The sequence below is a fragment of the Sparus aurata genome, chromosome 18, assembly GCF_900880675.1.
Source record: "Sparus aurata chromosome 18, fSpaAur1.1, whole genome shotgun sequence".
NCBI classification, from domain to species: domain Eukaryota; kingdom Metazoa; phylum Chordata; class Actinopteri; order Spariformes; family Sparidae; genus Sparus; species Sparus aurata.
The window spans coordinates 33025124-33047192 of NC_044204.1; the positions used below are offsets into that span (position 1 = coordinate 33025124).

General features: G+C 40.1%; 4 protein-coding genes across 5 annotated transcripts; 2 read left to right on the forward strand and 2 right to left on the reverse strand.

Moving 5' to 3' along the window:
* The first annotated feature begins 1735 nt into the window (after positions 1–1735).
* On the forward strand, positions 1736–3906 carry LOC115568730 (uncharacterized). Its single transcript, XM_030396291.1, has 6 exons — positions 1736–1783; positions 1955–2281; positions 2438–2794; positions 2875–2994; positions 3329–3390; positions 3482–3906. The coding sequence occupies exons 1-6, from the start codon at positions 1741–1743 to the stop codon at positions 3602–3604; spliced, it is 1032 nt and encodes a 343-aa protein (XP_030252151.1). The 5' UTR covers positions 1736–1740; the 3' UTR covers positions 3605–3906.
* Positions 3907–6363: 2457 nt separating this feature from the next.
* On the forward strand, positions 6364–8322 carry LOC115568670 (immunoglobulin superfamily member 3-like; the record flags this gene model as incomplete). The annotated part of the gene is made up of 5 exons (XM_030396174.1): positions 6364–6700; positions 6801–7154; positions 7235–7360; positions 7473–7522; positions 7625–8322. Coding segments are annotated over 5 exons (990 nt in total), but the record flags the coding sequence as incomplete, so codon positions are not given.
* Positions 8323–8748: 426 nt separating this feature from the next.
* On the reverse strand, positions 8749–12031 carry LOC115568718 (uncharacterized). 2 transcript variants are annotated; one of them, XM_030396278.1, is made up of 6 exons: positions 11903–12031; positions 11433–11762; positions 10448–10804; positions 10234–10362; positions 9932–9987; positions 8749–9846 (listed from the first exon to the last, which is right to left on the reverse strand). In XM_030396278.1, exons 1-6 carry the CDS (start codon positions 11943–11945, stop codon positions 9724–9726), a joined length of 1038 nt encoding a protein of 345 aa, XP_030252138.1. In that variant the 5' UTR covers positions 11946–12031; the 3' UTR covers positions 8749–9723. The 2 variants fall into 2 exon arrangements, with proteins under 2 accessions (XP_030252138.1, XP_030252137.1); XM_030396277.1 differs by having other exon boundaries at positions 10448–10819.
* A 4274-nt stretch (positions 12032–16305) lies between these two features.
* On the reverse strand, positions 16306–18135 carry LOC115568731 (uncharacterized). The gene is made up of 6 exons (XM_030396292.1): positions 18061–18135; positions 17622–17927; positions 17226–17546; positions 16997–17125; positions 16853–16911; positions 16306–16762 (listed from the first exon to the last, which is right to left on the reverse strand). The coding sequence occupies exons 1-6, from the start codon at positions 18098–18100 to the stop codon at positions 16634–16636; spliced, it is 984 nt and encodes a 327-aa protein (XP_030252152.1). The 5' UTR covers positions 18101–18135; the 3' UTR covers positions 16306–16633.
* Positions 18136–22069: the final 3934 nt, after the last annotated feature.

A 22069-nucleotide genomic window follows, 5' to 3' on the forward strand; every position in this document is an offset into this window, starting at 1 on the left:
GCAGCCGAGTGTGAAGCGGCTGGGATGAGAATCAGCACCTCCAAATCCGAGGCCATAGTTCTCGACCGGAAAAAGGTGGCTTGCTCCCTCTGGGTTGGGGGAGAGTTCCTGCCTCAAGTGGAGGAGTTTAAGTATCTTGGGGTCTTGTTCACGAGTGAGGGAAGGATGGAACGTGAGATTGACAGGCGGATCGGTGCAGCGGGTGCAGTAATGCGGTCGTTGTATCGGTCTGTCGTGGTGAAGAGAGAGCTGAGTCGAAAGGCGAAGCTCTCGATTTACCAGTCAATCTACGTTCCTACCCTCACCTATGGCCATGAACTTTGGGTCATGACCAAAAGAATAAGATCCCGGATACAAGCGGCCGAAATGAGTTTCCTCCGCAGGTTGGCAGGGCGCTCCCTTAGAGATAGGGTGAGAAGCTCTGTCACCTGGGAGGAGCTCAGAGTAGAGCCACTGCTCCTCCACATCGAGAGGAGCCAGCTGAGGTGGCTCGGGCATCTGTTTCGGATGCCCTCGGGACGCCTCCCTCGGGAGGTGTTCCTGGCATGTCCCACCGGGAGGAGACCCCGAGGAAGACCCAGGACACGCTGGTGTGACTATGTCACTCAGCTGGCCTGGGAACGTCTTGGGATCCTCCCGGAAGAGCTGGAGGAAGTGTCCGGGGAGAGGGAAGTCTGGGTGTCCCTGCTCAGGCAGCTGCCCCCGCGACCCGGCCCCGGATAAGCGGACGAAAATGGATGGATGGACATGCTATTTCCTAACTGCATGTTCAGTGGCTGTTCGGTGATAATGGGCTGTGCTTGTGTTTTCCTCACAGTTGTTTAAAACAAACAGCCAGTGGTAGAGCTGCTGCAGCGTGCTGTGACTTGTAGTTTCCGTGCATGTAAAGACATCATGAGGACTCCAGTGTTGCAACTGCAGTGTGTTTGGGCTTGTTAGGTAGAGACAGGCCAGGTGGCGTCTGTCTGCTCTTCAGGTCGAACACAGAGACACTCTGAAGTGCAGCTCCTGAGGATGAGTGACTCTGGCAGGAGCAGGAGAGAACCAGGAGAAAGGCTGAAGAGTCAATGTCTTTACCCGCAAAACTACAGCTTATAACCTTCTGAAAACAGACATTACCAGAACTACTGAACAGTTTGAGTCAAGCATAGAGAACACAACTAACAAGCCCAACCAATCAGAGACATAGTTGGGCAGGTCTTACGATATGTGCTTTTAGCCGCCAAAATTTTTATATATCAGGGGACTGTGCCACAAAGCTATAAGCCTATAAATTATTCATCATATGATTTCTGTACTTTTTTATCTGTTTAATATCTGTAAATATGTGGTCTGGATGAAACTACATAAGGCCGTTTTCCAACCTGTTTACAGTAAGCAGATTTTGTAGAGACAAACTCTCGCTCATATGTTCCTTAAGAGTATGCTGGTGTGCTTGTGTGTGCGTATAATGTGTTTATGTTAGTGTGGTGGTGGTGAAGAGGAGACAACTGTAGCTGCAGGAAGCCGCGTGATGCAGTGGAAAAAAATCTTAATTAACATCAAATAGAGAGCGCATGAGAAAGCGGAAACATGCTCCACATAAAGCAGGACAACAACCGTGTAGCAGGAAATGCACTTTGAATGTACATTCTGTGATAACCAATCAGAAGCTTTAGATGGTTTGATGTATCACGTCCACGTCAGCATCTTCACTCTCTTAAATACAAACAAGCTTCCTCATAAAGTCAGTGTGTCAAGATGATCGTGTTCTGCGTTACACTGCTTCTCCTTCATCAAGGATGTAAGTGCTGTCGAATCACGACGATTATATTTTCTTATTTAAAAATCTTAATGCAAACTAGATGTAGAGTATGGTGGTTAGTGTGATTATCTTTAATCTTATTCATCTTTTTACATTATACTCTAACAGTCATTTACTGATTAATCTAGTGTACATTTTAATTTCTTTTAGATGCTCTGGTTCCAGTGACCACGGTTCAACTTGGGGAACCTGTGACCTTCACATGTGTTCTACGTTTAGATGAGTTGGGCAGTAAACCTCTTTACTGGTACAAGCAGAGTGTCGGAGATGATCTGAAATTAATTGTATTATCAAGGTTACATTCAAAACCTGTTTTTGAACCAGAGTTTCCTGCCTCTAGAATGGATCTGAGAGTTGAGAAGAATATTAGTAAACTGACCATTTTGAGAACGACTGAAGAAGACGAGGGAATGTATCACTGTGCAGTCATAGACTGGGATAAGAATCTTTGGAGTGGAACCTATTTGTCATTAAAAGGTAAATATGTGATTTATTTTTTGCAATAATTTGGAGTCACTTTGACCAATTTCAGCTTCTGTTCTTCAACTTAACTGACTTACTGTCACTGAATGTGTTAAGCTCAGATTAATTTAAACTTTAAACATGCATTTAACAGAGTTTTACTTTACACAGGAAACACTCAGAGGACATCGAACTACACTGTTGTTCAGCAGCCGACAGCCTCTGATCCAGTCCGTCCAGGAGACTTGAAGACTCTCCAGTGTTCAGTCCTCTCTGACTCTGAGACTAAAACATGTCCAGGAGATTACAGTGTGTTCTGGTTCAGAGTCGAATCAGATAAATCTCATCCGAACATCCTCTACACTGATGGAAACAGACGTGATGAATGTGAAGACAGATCTGACACTCAGAAAAGCTGCGTTCATCACTTCTCTCAGAAGGTCAACTCCTCTGATGCTGGAACTTACTACTGTGCTGTGGCCACATGTGGAGAGATACTGTTTGGAAATGGAGCTAAAGTGGAAATTGGTACGATTCTGAATTTAATACTGGTATTCATAACATTTTAATAACATCATGACAGGTAAGTTTTTCTCTTTGTTGTCTAGAGGGAAGAATGAGTCCTGAATTAATTGCTCTGGTGATGGCAATAATCTGCTTGGTCATTTCTCTGATTGGAAATATTGTTTTCATCTGTCACCGAACTTCAAGTTCAATATGTGAACAAGGTAAGTGTTGTTGACCGAATAAACAATAGTATGACTTGAAAAGTTCATACAATGTAAGAAGAGTACCATCACACAGGACAGGATGAACCTGAGATAGAATAATATATATCAGTAAATATCTGTTATTTTTCACTTTATTATTAATGTATCATCAAACATGCAGCACAATTTAAGTCACCAAATGTTTTTTTGTTGCATATTATGCAATCTCAGTAATGATAGATTTCCGACTGTATTCATTTTCAATTTTGATTGAAATGTGTTGAATCAGTGAAGGTTTCTTATGTAAAAATAAGATTTAGAACAAAATGTTCTCGTTTTTATTGAATGGCAGGAATAGAAGGCATACCTTCACAAGCAAGACATGACAACTCAAACCAACCAGTGCGTGATATTGTAAGTACTGTTATTTAATTAATATAATTCCCAGCAGCTCTGCATAAAAACATGACTATACTGTGTAAAGAGCCATTTATCTGCTGCACAGGTGGAAGGTGGAGATGATCTGAACTATGCTGCGTTGCAAATAACTGGACGGAAAGCTTCAAGAGGACGTAAGAAGAAAGAGTTGAAGACTGAAGAAAGTGTGTATTCTGAAGCTACATGCTGAATGTGAAAGTGTGTCCATGAAATCATGTGAATCGTTGGTTTACAGTACTGGCTGATTGACAGTGTAAATAAATAACATTGTGCCTTCCCTTGAAACTATAATGAGAATGAGGTGTTTCATGATAAAAACCACAACCATCGTGCAGCACATGCTTTTTATAGTTCATGTTTGTATGTCGATCATTGCATTATATATGTGTTTGTGTTTACTTGCCCTAGCTGACTCAGGTCAAGAAATAACACAAACAAACAGCGTTATTAAAGTCTATAACTTTTCATTACATAACTTTCAAACAATTTGATATGTGCTTTCATTGTATTAGTTGAAATAACATATTGTCTGTATTTGAAATCTGAAGATTGAAATAAATTGATGAAAAGCTTTGTGAGCGTTAAATGTTGATGTTCAACAGGCCTGGTTACAGCAGAAAACATAACGTCGGAAGAAACGTAGCAAGTGTGGCCACAGATCTCAGGTAGAGGCAAATCTAGTCTTGGAGATCAAAACTTAAATCCACATGAAAACAGAAGTTGAGCACTGTGCAAGAATTTAAATGGGAAGACAATTCAACTGGTCCTCTCAGGCATTACTGGTTGCAGTGGATATTGTCCCAATCATAATAGCTTTAGTGGAACAATGGATTTCGGAGAAAGACTTCAGCAGTGTGATGGGTCAAATTAAGGATGTAGCTTCCAAAGTCAGAGCTCTTTGAAAATTTAATTTTATGTTATTATTTCACCAATGTGTGTCAGCAAGAAAACACAGTGCATGAAAACATAAAGACGGAATATATATACATTATATTATACATTATACATAATATATATAAAACCACACAACTAAAACAAACGTGAAGCAGCAACATAGAGGAACTTTCAGTTTTGGTTTTCGCAAGAAACATACTTAGCTAACAATTATTACATGCTGCATTATCAAATCCAATTCCAAAATCAATGTAGCTCTATACCACGTTCTAACTGCTATCTTGTATCCCCAGGTAGATTTAAGTGTAGCACACACACACACACACACACACCCACACACACACACACAAAACACTCACTCACACATGATATAATGATCCCACTCATGTTCTTGCAAGACCTAGCATACTCTGCCTCTGATTGGTTGGCATTGTTTGTTAGGTTCTCTGTAATTGACTTAAACTGTTTACTCACAAAGTACCTCTGGACCGTCCTTGAACAGAGGGGGCGGCCTAAGACATTACTTATCACCCACCTACAATGCTGCACTGAGTTCCCTCCCCAGACAGCTTAACAACCATTCACACCTGGGCTCACCTAGCCATAGCAACCAACATGAAGACCGGTTGGATCAACTACCCACAAGTGGGCCAAACGACTCTGAAACTCAGAGCTCACATGTGTCCTTAACGACTCTGTAAGGACACTCCCACACAGAGGTTAAAATCCTGTAACTCCCTTCCAGTTGGTTAGAACTGAAGAAGCCTCTTGGATGAGAGTTAAAACGTCTTCAGGAAACTGAAACAAGTCCAGTTGCCTACGATACAGCACTTAAATTTAACACAGAGAACCTCCATCAGCAGTACCTCTGTAAATGTCTGCTTTAGGTGGTTTATAAGATATAGTTTTACGGGTAAACAGACCAACCTCTTCAACTTCTCTCTCTGTCTGCTGCTGCTTCTGTCTGGATTATTCATCCTCTGGAGCCGCTCTAAAGAGGGTCTTGTTAGGAAGAGACAGGCCAGGTGGCGTCTGTCTGCTCTTCAGGTCGAGCACAGAGACACTATGAAGTGCAACTCCTGAGGATGAGTGATTCTGACAGGAGCAGGAGAGGACCGGAAGAAAGGCTAAAGAGTCGATGTGTTTATTCGCAAAACTACAGCTTATAACCTTCTGAAAACAGACATTATCAGAACTACTGAACCGTTTGAGTCAAGCATAGCGAGCACAACTAACAAGGCCAACCAATCAGAGACATTGTTGGGCAGGTCTTGTGATATGTACTTTTAACCACCAAAAAATCTATAAATCAGGGATCTGTGCCACAAAGCTATCAACCCATATAAGTCATCATATTATTTCTGTACTATTTGATATCTTTAAATATGTGAACTGTATGAAATTACACATGTGCTAAGAATTTATAGCAATAAGAATATGCGAATAGACATCTACACATTCTCTGTTAAAAATGTAGGACGAGAGAACCCAAAGACCCTTTTCTGATTGTCCCACCCACATTTTAAATGCTTCCTATGCCCATGACCCCCGTAGTTGTCAGCAGGTAAAAATGAAAAACCATTCCAAAATGAGAATAAATGTTAAGAAGCAACTGAAATGCAGAATAAAAATCTTTTTTAACACCCCATAGTTTGGTGAGGACATAAGAGAGAGAGACAGAGAGAGAAAGAGAGAGAGAGAGGTAACATGCTCCGCATAGAGCAGGACAACACCCATGTGGCAGGAAATGCACTTTGAATATTCTGTGATAACCAATCAGAAGCATTTGATGGTCTGAGCCACTTGAACACGTCACCACCTTCACACTTTGAAATACAAACAAGTTTCCACATAAAGTCAGTGTGTCAAGATGATCGTGTTCTGCGTCACACTGCTTCTCGTTCATCAAGGATGTAAGTGCTGTCCAATCATGACTATCATATTTTCTCATTTAAGTGTCTTAATGCAAGCTAGATGTAGAGTATGGTGGTTAGTGTTATTATCTTTTTTCTTACTCTAATTGTCAATTACTGATTAATCTATTGTACATTTTAATTTCTTTTAGATGCTCTGGTTCCAGTGACCACAGTTCAACTTGGTGAACCTGTGACCTTCACATGTGTTCTGACTTTAGATGAGGCGGGTGGTAAACGTCTTTACTGGTACAAGCAGAGTGTCGGAGATGATCTGAAATTAATTGTAACATTCATGAAACATTCAAGTCCTGTGTTCGGACCAGAGTTTTCTGCCTCTAGATTTGATCTAAAAGTTGAGAAGAATAATAGTAATCTGACCATTTTGAGAACAACTGAAGAAGACGAGGGAACGTATCACTGTGCAGTCATAGACTGGAGTGATACTTTTTGGAGTGGAACCTATTTGTCATTAAAAGGTAAATATGTGATCTGTTTTTTGCAATGTTTTGGAGTCACTTTAACCACTTTCAGCTCCATTATGTTAAAGTTCTTTACCTTAACTGAAACATCACACAGGAAACACTCAGAGGACATCGAACTACACTGTTGTTCAGCAGCCGACAGCCTCTGATCCAGTCCGTCCAGGAGACTTGAAGACTCTCCAGTGTTCAGTCCTCTCTGACTCTGAGACTAAAACATGTTCAGGAGATCACAGTGTGTTCTGGTTCAGAGTCGGATCAGATAAATCTCATCCAAACATCCTCTACACTGATGGAAACAGACGTGATGAATGTGAAGACAGATCTGACACTCAGAAAAGTTGCGTTCATCACTTCTCTAAGAAGGTCAGCTCCTCTGATGCTGGAACTTACTACTGTGCTGTGGCCACATGTGGAGAGATACTGTTTGGAAATGCTCACGTGGAAACAGGTATGATTCTGTATGTATTCCTGGTATTCATAACATTTGAATAACATCATGAGTGGTAAGTTTTTCTCTTTGTTGTCTAGAGCGAAGAATGAGTCCTGAATTAATTGCTCTGGTGATGGCAATAATCTGCTTGGTCATTTCTCTGATTGGAAATATTGTTCTCATCTGTCACAAAGCTTCAAGATCAATATGTGAACAATGTAAAGGTGAGTGTTGGTGACTGAATCATCAATTTAAGTACTCCAGTTATGTGACTTTAAAAATTGAAAATTGTTGAATTTCCTTCTTGAAAAATTCTTGTTTTTTATTGAACATCAGGAATAGAAGGCATACCTTCACAAGCAAGAAATGACAACTCGAGCCAACCAGTAAGTGATATTATACATACTGTTATTTTATTAACATAATTCCCAGCAGCTCTGCCTAAAAACATGACTATATTGTAAAATAGACATTTATCTGCTGCACAGGTGGAAGATGGAGATGATCTGAACTATGCTGCGTTGCCTGTAACTGGACGGAAAGCTTCAAGAGGACGTAAGAAGAAAGAATTGAAGACTGAAGAAAGTATGTATTCTCAACTTAGATGCTGAATGTGAAAGTGTGTGAAAACATGTGAGTTGGTTCACTGTACTGTCCTGAATAACAGTGTAAAAAATGATGCTGTTGCTTCCCCACAGACTTCAATGAGAATGAGGCGTTTATACTGATGACACTGATTGTTGCTTTATACAGTGTGTTTGGATATCTTTTCTCTAGCTGACTTAATAATACACAAACTTTAATATAGGTATTTAAGTTTATACCTTTTTTATTATATATTTCACAGCAATTACGTTTCAGATTTTAATTACATAACTTTGAAAAATGTATTGACTGTATGTGAACCTGAAGATTAAAGGATGACAATAAATGGATAAAATATTTTGTGAAATTCAAATGTTCTTACCATGGTCTTGTTGTCAAGTAAATTGTGATGTATGGACACCAATGAAACTACTCAAGTCGTTATATAATGTATATAATAATATACTATACTATGTATTTTACTGTTGGTAAACTCTATGTTATAGCATAACATTAGCTCTGTGGCTAATAGGTGAGCTGAAGGACTGTATGAGCCGAGTGGTCTAGGTTTTCTCCCGCTGAAATAAAGATTTGAGCAACACATCAGTGGTTTTTATTCGGATATACTCCAAACAATGACATCTGTAATCTGACCATATACAACTTCGAGATGTATTTATTTATTTATTTTTTACACACAGCACAGTACACAAAACTGTCCAGAGGCAATTCATCTGCCCTTTATGCTTACACCCACACTTTGATTTTTTTTGGACCACTACAGCCCTGATTTGAAAAGTTGTATGTCAGTCACCCCGGAGCTCTACCACTGAGAAGTGTTTGGACCAATAAAAAGAGGAGTTGACAAGATCTGTCCAAAAGAATTGAGACTTGTGGCTCTGTTGAGCCAATCACAGAACGCCTCTCACCTGCTCGTTTTGAGTTGGTAGTAGTGTCTGTTTGAAGATCAACAAAGCCAGAGTACGATCAAAGTGACACTGAACAGAGGCGGATGTCTTAGACCCCGTCTGTACACAAGGCAGCTTTATTTACACATAGCATGCTTCAGTTAGAGTGGCAATTCACAGTGTTTTACACAGGTTAAGAAAAACTTAATAAACATTTTACATTTGTGGCATGGCAGCAATAAACTGATATGTATAAGAAACTGTTGAAGGATATGTAAAGATTTAGGAAACCAGAGCAATCTAATTAGGACTCCTTGTTAGAACAAAACTTTAAGTTGTTTAGGTTGTAAGTTTAAGTTGTTTAACAGTCCTTTTCGGAAGACCAACCAAGCCAAGGAACAACTTTCCTCTTTCTTCCAGAAAATCTAATTGTATCTCACTATTTACTTGCTCAACATCTTAAAGACTATTAGTCACTTGGTGAAAATAACAAATCAAATGTCAGTAGAGTGTCATCGGCGTACAGTGATAAACTGTTATTGTCATGTCGGATTTGACATAAAAGATGAATGTACAGATTAAATAGTAATGGTACACCAATCATACCCTGGGGGACTCCACGTTGTGCTGATCTGGATCTCATGTTAACATCTGTTCGGTATCTTGACTATAACTTTTGTCAACTGTTCAACAGTTAATTTGTACATGAAGATCCAATTAAATCACATCTGTATAGTAATTAGGACAACTGATGTATTTAAGACTGAACAATCTGATATTTTAGCATTAGGATTTTATTTTTTTTAATAAAAACTAGGAATATTTACAACTTATATAAAAACAGGCAGAGCAGAGAAATTTAGCAAAGTTATAGGCTTTAATAACTCTATAATGAAAACCAGCAAGGATTAATATTACTAAGATGAGAGAATGACAAAAACAAAAAGGTTAATAGTAAAATATGGAACAGAACAAGCATGTTATGATTTTGGCTTTTATCATCAAACACTTAACTCAGTAAAGTCAAAATGGAATCATGTATACTGTATGTTACTATCAGAGATCAATCTGATATACATTCATCAGATTCAAATTCAGCGTTTAACTTGAGAATACACACTTTCTTCTGTCTCCTCTTCTTTCTTCTTCCTCCCGGCTGTTGCTCCTCTTCCAGATAAATGCAGCGCAGCATAGTTCAGATCATCTCCACTGTCAGTCTGTGCAGCAAAAGGCTCATTAGACACACATTCTGGAATTATGTTATTAAAATAACAAATAATGTAACTTGGTATCAGTACTTACAATATCATATACTGGCTGAGCTGAGACGTCACTTCTTGCTTCTGAAGCTGTGCTTTCTGTGGCAGACATCGAATGAAAACAGGAATGTTACGTTAATCTGATTTTTCCAAAAGTATCATCAATGTATTCAACACATTTCTATTATTAATTTGTATAATATTAATTAATCTACAATCCGAAGGCTAAAACTGTGCAACAAATATTTTTTGCCGCATTAATTCATACTCTCTTGTACAATATAGAAAACTTTTTAAACAAAACCATCAGAATATTAATGTTTTGATTCAGTCAACAACACTTACCTTTTACTTGTTCAAATTTTGATTTTGAAGTTCGGCGACAGATGAAAACAATATTTCCAATCAGGGAAATGACCAAGCAGGTTATTGATATCACCAGAGGAATAAAGTCAGAACTCATTCTTGGACAATCTGGACAACAAAGAGAAAAACGCATCAATAATCATGTCATCAACATGCTTATAAATGACTTCCAGTACTGAATTCAGAATCATACCAGTTTCCACTTTAGCTCCATTTCCAAACAGTATCTCTCCACATGTGGCCACAGCACAGTAGTAAGTTCCAGCATCAGAGGAGCTGACCTTCTTAGAGAAGTGATAAACGCAGCTTTTCTGAGTGTCAGATCTGTCTTCACATTCATCACGTCTGTTTCCATCAGTGTAGAGGATATTTGGATGAGATTTATCTGATCCGACCCTGAACCAGAACACACTGTGATCTCCTGGACATGTTTTAGTCTCTGAGTCAGAGAGGACTGAACACTGGAGAGTCTTCAAGTCTCCTGGACGGACTGGATCAGAGGCTGTCGGCTGCTGAACAACGGTGTAGTTCGATGTCCTCTGAGTGTTTCCTGTGTGATGCAAAACTGTGTTGAAAAGATGCACATTTTGTATGTTACTTTCATAGTTTGACGTGATAGTTTACTGGGTTGAACAAATGTAGAGCTGTTTCATCCAGCACAAGAGATCTCAGCTTAAAATAAGCTGTGGAAGTTCGGTTCACAGAAAACGTTTTTTAAAAAAGCGTGAAAAAGTAGTTTTCTCAGTTAACCAAGACAACACAGGTGACCACCAACTCAATCATCGGCTAAAGTAAAAACTATTGAAAAAGTATCTGAATTCTATATTTAATTGGTAATAAATGAAATTTTAAATGAAATACGACATTTTGGGACACTTGAGGGGCACTACCTTGTTTGGAGAACATATTCAAACTCATTTGATACTCAAAATATCAATGAGGCGGTTAAGTAAAGTCAGACAAGCTCTTCTCAGAACACTGTTCGAACCTAGAAAAGGTGGCAGGGTCCGCCTCATAAAAACAAAGTAAAACAGTAAAGTTGAAGTGGTTAAAGTAGTTAAAGCTCCTTGTAGTGCGTTTAAACGGTTATTTTTGTAAACATTTACGTTTTGCAGCTTTTTATCAATTTGAGGCATGGGCAAAAACCTTGGTAGACCAAAAGTAGACCACGAGATTACCTTTTAGTAACAGATACGTCCCGCTCCATACCGTCTTTATAATCCACTCCGATACTGCACAGTGATACATGCCCTCGTCTTCTTGCCTTGTCCTCAGGATGGTCAGGTTGCTAAAATTGTCATTACTATTTACCTGAAATCTTGAGGCCGGAAACTCCGGTGCATACTCAGGCTGTGTAGATTTCTGCCGCGTCACTATTAATTTCAGTAAATCTCCGGCACTCTGCTTGTACCACTGGATGCTTCTACGGCTGATCAGAGCGTTAGAAAAAGCACACGTGAAGGTTGCAGGTTCACCGAGTTCAACTGTGGTTACTGGCACCAGTGTATCTAAATGAAATGAAAAAAACAAACAATACGCAAAACAGTAAATAACGATTAACGTAGGATGAAGAAATTTGTCATGATAAGACAAGAAACTGTAAGAATTTCCGTGCATGTAATTGACATTCCAATCAGATATCACTCACATCCTCGATGAAGCACAAGCAAAGTGAACCACAACAGGATCATCTTGACGTTGTGTCCTCTCAGGAACCTCGTTTGTATTTAACTGAATACAGGCGGTGTAGTGACATGACAGCTATACAGTATGTGACACTGTCAATTGCATCACAGGACACAGATCAAGGCCACTTCCTGTCACATTGGTCTCATTCATGTCTTTGCGAACCCTCGCTTTGTTTTCGTCCATTACACATTACTGAAACACACGCAAGCACACTTTGAAGTTTTCACTGGAAACAGGAAGCCACAGGGGTTAAGATTCCCTGAACAACAACAAAGTTATTGTAAATGTGAGATAGTGCAGTAAGAAGGAAACTGAAAAGATAACAGATGTGTGGAAAGTTGCATTAGCAGTATGTTAGCCCGAGACAGCTAGTGGAATGGCTAGACTGTCAACAGCAAACTGGTCACAGAAAAACAAAAGGACCAAATCATGAATTGGTAATCACAAAACAGCTGTAATATAGAACACATACAGACAACACTCTTAACAAGTGCATGTGTGAAGAACATGAAAGATTGAATTTTGTACAGGTCACAGATTTGACAAAATGGTGGATGTTACAAAATCAGTTAAACTGCAACTACTATGGATCTTCAACAGAAACACACTGATGGCAGCAGACAAGTTCATCGTTCAAGATTTGTGACGAGACCAGTAGAAATCTCAAAACTACTCACGATGTGCCGGCCGTCAACGTTAAGAAAACCTTCCAGTTCACACGGATGCATCACTAGACTCTGGACTCTACGTGCCTCCATTCAAACTGCCGTCATTTCAGGTGTTTTTTATGGCCGGATATGAATTGTAGCACCTTAAAATATGAATGAGCATAGTGTGCATGTTGCAAAGGGTTAGTGTCAAGAGTGAGAGAGTGAGACTGAGTGTTTGGGAGTGGCTGTGAATCAGAGCAGAGGAAAAGTTGTGAAACTGTCAGTTTAGTGGTAGGTTAGATTTACCCTTATGTCATATAGTCACTGGTGTTACTTTGACAAACCAGAGAGGTGATCCTCCCCTTCCTCCTCCAAAACGGCCATTTTGACCAGCTGACAGTTTGTAACTGATTTAGTTGACTTCACTACGAAGCACTGATTGCATGACCCATTTCATGTTCTTTAACCACAAGCTGAGTTGCAGGCAACACCATCAGCTGACTCAAGCTGAGATTGACAGCTTCACACTGGTGCAACTTTTTCCCTGCGATGTTCTCAATGAATCCCCAGGGCTGTGTGCTCGGCCCCCTCCTCTTCACACTGTTATACCCATGACGGCATTCCTAGAAATCAAGAGGACTTGGTGACAGGTCATAATAGGAGGAAATAACAATCTTGTCGTGTTGTGTCTGGTTTTGTCTTGTGGTTTCTTGTATTTGATTTCCGTGTCTATGTATCTTGTCTTGTGTCTTGTTTTTCCCATGCCCTCATGTGTCCTTTAAGTTCTCCTGTGTTTTTTCCTATGTTCCCTCTGGCTCCCTCTGTCTATTGCTTTGTTCCCTTCATGTTCTCATGTGCTCCTCCCCTTCGTTATCTCACCTGTCGGTCCACCTCACCTGTTCCTCGTCTTGTCATCAGTGTCTGTGTACTTAGTCTCTGTGTTCCCCTCACTCCTTGTCTGGTCATTGTATGTACTCTGGATGTCTTCTGTTTGTAATTGTCAGCCTCTGTCTCGGCCATGTCCATGTTCCTGTTCATGTGCCTGCTCCTGCTCCTGTCTGTTCCTTGTTCCCCACGGTATGTGTTTTGGATTTGAGTTTTGCATTTTGCATTTTTGATTTGAACTTTGTGCTATTTGGTTTGTACTTTGTCTTGCTGTTTTTGGTTGCTACTTTGCCTCTTGCCTCCCGTTTTGCCTGCTTCTGTTTTTGTGTTCAGCTTTTAAATAAAGCTCGCCTTTTGTTTCCCCATATCCTTGCCTCTCGTCCGTAACTGCATTTGGGTCCACCTTCCCCTTTTCCATAGTCTTCCCTTTAACCCCCCGTCTGACAAATCTTGCAGAGTGGTGCACAGAACACCGTCTACTGCTCACTGCTGGTTGTTGATTTTAGAAAAAAGGAGGCAAAGACACACACACCTAAGCAAGATCCTGGTTATATTTTACAGAGGAGCAATAGAAAGCATCCTGACTGGAAACGTCACAAACTGACTTGGCTAATCATGATTAAAACCGCCCAGAACATCACTGGTACCATCTACAGAGCATCGGCGACATTGTTGAAGTGAGATGTCTGCACACAGGATACTAAAAGACGACACCCACCTCACTACCACTACCTATTCACCCTGCTGCCACCTGGCACAAGATACAGAAGTACCTGCTGCTGTACCACCAGACTATGAAGCAGCTTCACCTCAGACTGTGAGACTCCTGAACTCATTCTCATACAACAACACTCAACACTCCATAAAATAGAGGTAACAGGACTCAAGGACACATTAACATTAAATACACACAATACACATAAATGTACCTTGAAACTGAATGATGAACTGAAACCAACAGCTGATAGCAGACCATTTCATCCAAAACCAGTTCCTCATCCCAGCTCACTTTATAACATACTATCAATAGTTGACGTAATCATATTACATCATCACTGACAGCTGTAGCTTGGCATTGTGGTCACTTCTGCATTGATAAGCTGCAGAGCTGTTACGGGAGGCAGACAGGCTTTTGGAATGAAAGGCAAGCTTTATTTAACAAGTATCAATTTAGAAGTTGGAAAAACATCAACTCATGAAAAACATGAGGAATAAAACAGAAATATAAAGCCAGGAACAAAGAACAGAAAGACATACAACAGGAAGACACAGGAAGACACGGAGACAGGCTCTGGAAGTATCATCACAGGTGAGTAACACGGGACGAACTGACAAAGACAAGAGGAAAGACTATAAACACACACACACACACACACACACACACACACACACACACACACACACACACACACTAACGAGGGGGTGAGGTGCAGGTGGAGTGAGGTGAGGACAGGACAGGTGAGGGAAGGGAACGGAAAAACACTAAAAAGAGGGAAATCTCACTGAGGGAGGAACTGAAAAGCAACAAGCGACACATGAGGGCACGATTTCAAAATAAAACAGGAAGTAAGAGAACAACAAATACCAGGATCATAACACAGAGAATTTTATCGTAGGATTGTTTTCAGAAGTAGTTTCTCATACATCCATGTAAATTTTATTGATGATATATGTTTTAGTAATAAGTAGACAATTTACATAAATATCTGTGTGTTTAAAGAGGAAGTCACATCATGAACCTTCTGGTGGACTTCAAGGTACCTTACTTTACAAAACATCAGTACAAAATTCAGTGTGGGAGGAGACAAATAAACACTTGATCCTGTTTGAATTGTGACCAAATTACCAAATATTACCTAGTTTGTGTTAAACCGCTCAGTGACCTACTGTACATCATCCCCCAACATACGTTACCAACATGGCTGTCACCTTGACGCATAGAAAAGATGAAAACAACAATAACTGGTCGTTTACAAATGCAATTATGTGAAAGTGTTAGTTCTGCGAGCTGCCAAATAACAGGATGAGCTCCAGAAGGTTACAGTTGTGGGTTTTGTGATGACCGTTCAATATGACAACATCAATAACACAACTGTTGGGTGTGTAGTCTTTACAATTACGAGTTTGCACAAGTCACACATGACAAACTGGGACCTCATGAAGTTGAAACATGTTCTTTTAAATTGATAAACATCGTATGTGTAAATTATGGGAAAATTCAAGCGGGGTAGTAAATTATGCATATGCTTTATTTACATACATGGATGTGCTGTATGTTATGGGGCAACAGATTAACGTCCTGGGTGATCATCACATCTGTCATTCATAATTTTTCTGATCGGCTTGTTTTCCCCCCAAAATCTGATCGTGGATAAAATAAATAAATTTAAAGACGTGCAGCTTTGGCTCCGATGCAGCGTGTCATCAGCACAGAAACTAGCGACTTAAGTTATCAAATAAATGTAGTAAAAAGTACCAAATTTCAGCAGACATTGAAAATACTCATGCCACAATATTCAACCGGAGTACAGTAATTGAGTAAATGTACTTAGTTACATCCCCTTACTCAGCAGCTCTGTATCAAATGTTGATGACGGTTGAACTTTGACCCGAGTTGTGCCGACAGTGTGGTTTCACTATGTTCTGAGTATCTGTACTTCCTATATGCAGCAGTCCCCAACTATGAACTAAGGCACTTGGATCTTGTATGTGTTGACTGATCAGATCATAACAGAACAAGTTAATAACAAACTATGAAATCAAGGTCATGTATATTTCAGTTAATATTTGTGTTGGTTGTTTCTGCACTCATTCATCAAACAAGACATTCAAGGTTGAAAGGTGTATCTTTAATCAGTTTGGTCTCATAACTGGTCATAATGTGTATTTATTTATGAGGAAGAAAGAGAAGGTTTCCTCGTAGTACGACACCTCTGCATGACATTGACACAAACATAGAATATGAGACACGGAGGAAGTTCAAGAGTCGTGACTCACAACGAAACAAACGTTTACAGATGTAGGATCCCTGCAGTGAAGGTCTGAAAGTGCCAAAAGCTTATCTGCGCTATCATTTTTGCAAAACATATAAATACAATGTGAAATTCCATATAATACATGTTTAAAGTTATGAAATAATAATATGACGCTGACTTTTAATCCAACTCCAGTGCCTTGACGTTAGTGTAGATACACTCCACCTCCTCTGCGTTTGCTTCCTTTCTGTCTGCTCGGCCAGATTTTCTGAATCTCGGCGCAGAATAAACCAAAGCGTCATCACTTGTCTGAGAAAACATACAGAGAAATGTTACGAGACGGCCGATCACAAACATGCTGATAACTTCCTGGCTACATCTTATCTCTTCGTACCTTACCTGCTGACTTTGGTGATCGACACCGTCTGCTGCCGGGTTTGTTAACAGAGCAACAGCAGCTGTTTCATAAAATAAGAAGCACTGATGTGAATCCAGTTTTTCAAATACTGTATTATAGATCCATGTGTGAGTGAGTTTGCTTACCGGTGCAACAACCACACGATTGTTTCATGAGTTTCTTGATTGAATAGAGGAGAAAGGCTATGATGATCAGAGTTAGAGTCAAAGCGGCACAAAGCAGGTAGAGAGCTGTATCTTTCTGCCTGTCGACTTCTGACACGATATAAACACGAGAAAATAGTTTTAAGAGCAAAACTTGAACTCAATAGCACACAAATGCTTATTTCCATATACAGAAATATGATGCTGTTACCTTCACTGTCAGGTTCTGATCTGTTGGCACAAACTGTCTCCTCACATGTGGCCACAGCGCAGCAACAAGTCGCTGCATCAGAGGAGCTGACGTTCCTGACAAAGCCGTACATACATTTCTGTGTAGAGACTCCTTCTGGGTTTTCTTGTATATGATTAAAACTTGGATCAACATCTGATCCGTCTCTGAAACAGCACACACGGTGTCCTCCTGGACATGTTTTGTTATCAGAGTCAGAGAGGACTGAACACTGCAGAGTCACTGAGTCTCCTGGACGGACCGGGTCAGAAGGAGGAACTGAAGTGGTTTCAGGTTCTGATCCTGAGGAATTGAAAATAGATAAATAGATTTTTTTTGTTTTTTTTTACTCTCTAATGCTTTCTGTGATGTATTTACCTTGAACTTTCAGGTCGATTCCTTTCAAAAATGTAAAGTTTTTGTTTTCTACTTTCAAACAGTAGTAAACTCCAGTATCTCTCCGAGTTGCATTTGTAATGCGCAGGACAAAAGTTCCAGGCTCTTCTGTGGTTCGGATGCGAGGATCAAAACTTGTAGAGCTAAATGTTTTATAGAATTCAGGATGTTTTCCGGAAACAGGTCTGATCCAGAACACGGTATCTAACGGTCCACAGCTACATATCAGAGCCACGTTCTCTCCAACAGCAACAGTCTTTGTCTCAAAGCTCCGCTCCACTGTGCATCCTGAAAAGACATTATTTTAAATCAACAAAAGATAAAGAATGATGTGTAAATCCTATACTAAATAAGTCTGAGATAATTTTCAATACTTTAAATGCATATCAGGAGTAAATCTGATACTTCTACTTATACTCACCCACTCCGCTGAGCGTCAGCAGTAAATGAAGTAGAATCATTTTCTGCTTATTCCTCTCGAGACTTCAGTCGAATCAGATGAATTTAAGAAGATTCACTTTAATATAATCATATCAAGTGGGAGGCAACAGTGTCAGAGCAATCTGATTGGCCTCCGGTTACGTTGGCGTGTCGCTGTTCCACCACAGAGGATATAAATATCAACCATCTTTCCAACCTGAACACACAACACAACCCCAGCTGCAAGCTTCTGTTTCATGCTGGGTTTCTAAAACTGACACTGAAACTAGACACAAAAAAATGATTTGACCTTGATTTTCCACTTCATCTGACGCTCACTCATATTGTTCAGCTGTTGAGGAAACACACACGTCACCAAATGAAATGTAGTTTTAACTTGTTTGGTTTGGTTGTCAGGAGAAAAGAGACACAACACAACACGTTTCTGTGTTGCCTTCAGTCACGACCATATTTATTAACGTTGATGGTCGGTTAACAGAAACACTAAAATAGCTGAGAGGTGCCAATATTTAGTGATTTATGGGGTGTGATGTTGTCTTAACTTGGATGGTAATTAACTTAGTACACTGAAGTGACGAGGCCTGCTGAACCTGCGGTTTGAGTCTGAGTGTCAGCAGAAGTAGGTGTGAAGTTACTGCATATTTTAGATGAGGGACCAACAATTGCAAGCAGGACGCAACTGGAACAAACTCGTTTGGCTGAAGTTCTCTGTGGTTTCACAGAAATGTTCTTAGCTCACATTTATTCTGATGATTGAGTTGAAAATGGACAAAATAACCTCCCTGGTGGAAAAGTGCTAAAAACCACAGTGGTGACAGGATCCACAGTATCAGAGGTCGATTCTCTGTGGTTTGTTTCAACACGCAGCTTCTCTCACATACAGGTAGTGATGAGATCCATTATTGATCATAAGGAATTTAAATGATTGATGTATATTACAAACATGTCAAGGTATCTGTGATGGTGAAACATGTTGATGAATCTCTGTTTATCTGGTCTCAGGTGACATGATGCCTCATGTTGAAGTATTTAATGAGGCTCGATCGAGGAGAACAAGCTCAACAGTAAATGTAGTAACACAGTGACTATGTAACCCTAACGATCAATATCCACGTTAGACTGTGAGCTCCAGATATACATAACGGGTGTCAGCACATCACAAGGTGGACACAATCAGGGACGGCTGCTACACCTTCCTACTACTGTCTCAGTTTCATGCTGAGTGATAAATAAGAATAAAAGAGCAACAGATTTGAACCTGAGACTTTGTTACGAAGCAGCACGACAGCCTCACAGTGAGAGTTATGAAACAACTTCACCTACAAAGAAGACACCGCATTTAGATCGCGACTGATAAGAGTCAAATCTGCAGCAGCGTTGTGGTTTGTGGCCTTCAGCAGGGTCAGCGTGTTGTTGACCTCAGGATGTTGGTTTGCCGATAAAGATATTAAAGATAAAGTGGTGCTGGAGGTGTGACACATGATAAATAACCACACATTTTAATGCTGCGTTCACCTTCTGAACACATCATGCACAGACACAGTTAAAAGGGTGGACACAGGATACAGAGCTACAGCTGTAAAAAGTCTTGCAGTGAGTACTTTCATGTACTGTGTGTCCTTTGTACTTTCACACGCACAGACACACACACAAACACACATTTACTGACAAGCGAATGACGCATGGAAACTTTAGCATAGTTGTGGTCGGGCTTCAAGCTAAGGTGTCAACACAGAGGGGCTTTCTCTGCCGCTCTCATTTTCTGCTTTAGACTCAGGAAGCTGGCCTCGAATAGGAATGAAACTACAGTGTATTATTTTTAGAAGTGTGTTTTTTTATTACACGTTGGTCCCTCTGAAGGTAACCGGCCCCTGCCTGATCTTTTAGGGGAGAGCAGGAGCTTTAATTGCAATCTTAAAGTAGCAGTACTCCACTAAAACATTTCTAGAGCTTCACAGCAAAACACTGGTGCAGTGTCCTCTTAAATAACTAAAAAATGTTTTACCTCCAAACAATGTATGCTCCATGCAGCTCGAAGCATTAATGTGCACCCTATCTGAAGTGGGTGCATCATCTGTTCAAATAGATTTTAATATTCATGTTACGTCCGAAGCTACGTCGGCTGTTTAGGAGAATTAATAATGTGTAGCGGAGTAGACAACAACTTCATCTTTATTTCTGGGTGTCATTTTCATGTTCATACTTTTATTTTAGACCTTGACTAAAAGATGTTTGCATGCTTTGATATTTGTTGAATTTTGTTTTATCAGTGCTGCAGCGCCTCTGTTCACCCTCTGTCCTAACACTGTCTCTTTAAGGCCTCCACTCCTGAAAAAATCTGCTCTGATTTGTCAGCTCTCAGCGCACTAAGCAGATGTTTATGGTTGCATCTTAAAAAAAAACCCACACAATTCAAAGACATTATTTCTTCTTTGAATGAGCACATTAAACAGGAAGAAAAACTGAGCGTCTACACTTTGTTTAACTTAAAGAACGGCCTGCTGACACCTCGTGCAGGCCGCCTCCTCCCTCACTGCGTTGTTACCCTCGCTACATATCCTGTCGAAGCACACAGTCAGGTCTGTTCTGAGTAAACAGCCTCGATGGTCGGTCAAAGGGTGGAGAACTAGCCCACCGCAGCTTGTGTCAGGCAGTGCAGTTGTTGCATGTGGCTTTGCTTGTTGTTTTCTCAACACGCGCACACATACACACACACACACACACACACACACACCCACACACACACACACACACACACACACTCTCTGTGTGTATTTCATGTGTGGTGTGATCACACAACCAGCAGCACCGTCTCAGAGCAGGCCTGTGAGCCACGACCGCTTTCAGACCCTTTGTTTGTTCGCTTTTTGGTTCGATTCAGGGACTAACTGAATGGCCATGGCTGAGCAAGCTCTTCTCTCATTGGTCAGAAATATTACCAGGTAAGATTTGCCTCAAAACGCTTCCTCTGTTAGTTTTGGTAAAACGATGAGAACCTGAATGCAGCAAACACAAGGGAGAAAGAATTGAGAAACAAAATGCGAGCTTTAATAACTAAAGATGAAAATAATCCAAAATCCAAGAAGTGCAAAATCCCTAAATACAATGTACAAACAACAAAGTACAAACCAGACAGAAGCCACACACACACACACACACACACACACAAACGAGGTGATGAGGTGCAGGTGGAGTGAGGCGGGGAGAGGACAGGTGAGGGAGAGGAATGGAACTGAACTGAAAAGCAACACGCATGAAGGCAGAATTTCAAAATAAAACAGGAAATGAGACAACAACAACCTTTTGTTTTGTTTTTTCTTTGTCATTATGGAGAACAAGCAGTGTGTATTGCTTTGTTTTAATGCATTTGTCTGGTTTATATTACCAGCGATCATTAATGGCCATACACGTGTTTATGATTGTTCTTGGAGCATAGTAATTATCATGACAGCATGACGTATGTAATTTAAGTTACATAAATAACATACTTATTTGAACCCAAACTATGTAAAAAATGTTTTCCTGAACCTAACAAAACTGAACCCCGACATAGTCCTGTCAGCTTGTCACTTGACGCTGTCATTTTTGGGACGGTGATGTGTCTCGTTTTGTGAGTCACAGGCAGTCAACAGTAATTTAAGTCTGAAGAAGTGTTGTGTGTCCAAACAAACTAAATATAGAATACACCCACATTTTCACAGTTTGACAAAGTTCCCAAATGTTCCCAAATTGTTCTCGTAGTTTTTCTACTGCGCTTCAAACATTAAACAAGATGTTACTTCAATCTAATGTTCTTATACCAGCTGCATCCTACAGTGATTACTACTGTACTGATTTTTGAAAATAAATTAATCAAGGCCGAACAAACTGAAAATGAAAAATGATTAAATAAAACAAACAAACACAAAAGGAAACTGAAAATTGTGCATGTTAAGGTACACACGTTTTAATTTGATTATAGATTCTGTATCTTTTATAACAAACACACA

Coding starts and splice junctions, on each gene's coding strand:
- LOC115568718 (XM_030396277.1), bottom strand. CDS start 11,945: ATGATCCTGTTGTGGTTCACTTTGCTTGTGCTTCATCGAGGAT. Junction 11,763..11,902: donor GCTTGTGCTTCATCGAGGAT/GTGAGTGATATC, acceptor CATTTCATTTAG/ATACACTGGTGCCAGTAACC. Junction 9,847..9,931: donor CTCAGCCAGTATATGATATT/GTAAGTACTGAT, acceptor TTTGCTGCACAG/ACTGACAGTGGAGATGATCT.
- LOC115568730 (XM_030396291.1), top strand. CDS start 1,741: ATGATCGTGTTCTGCGTTACACTGCTTCTCCTTCATCAAGGAT. Junction 2,995..3,328: donor AAGTTCAATATGTGAACAAG/GTAAGTGTTGTT, acceptor ATTGAATGGCAG/GAATAGAAGGCATACCTTCA. Junction 3,391..3,481: donor ACCAACCAGTGCGTGATATT/GTAAGTACTGTT, acceptor TCTGCTGCACAG/GTGGAAGGTGGAGATGATCT.
- LOC115568731 (XM_030396292.1), bottom strand. CDS start 18,100: ATGATTCTACTTCATTTACTGCTGACGCTCAGCGGAGTGG. Junction 17,126..17,225: donor ATCAGAACCTGACAGTGAAG/GTAACAGCATCA, acceptor ATATCGTGTCAG/AAGTCGACAGGCAGAAAGAT. Junction 16,763..16,852: donor TCGATCACCAAAGTCAGCAG/GTAAGGTACGAA, acceptor ATGTTTTCTCAG/ACAAGTGATGACGCTTTGGT.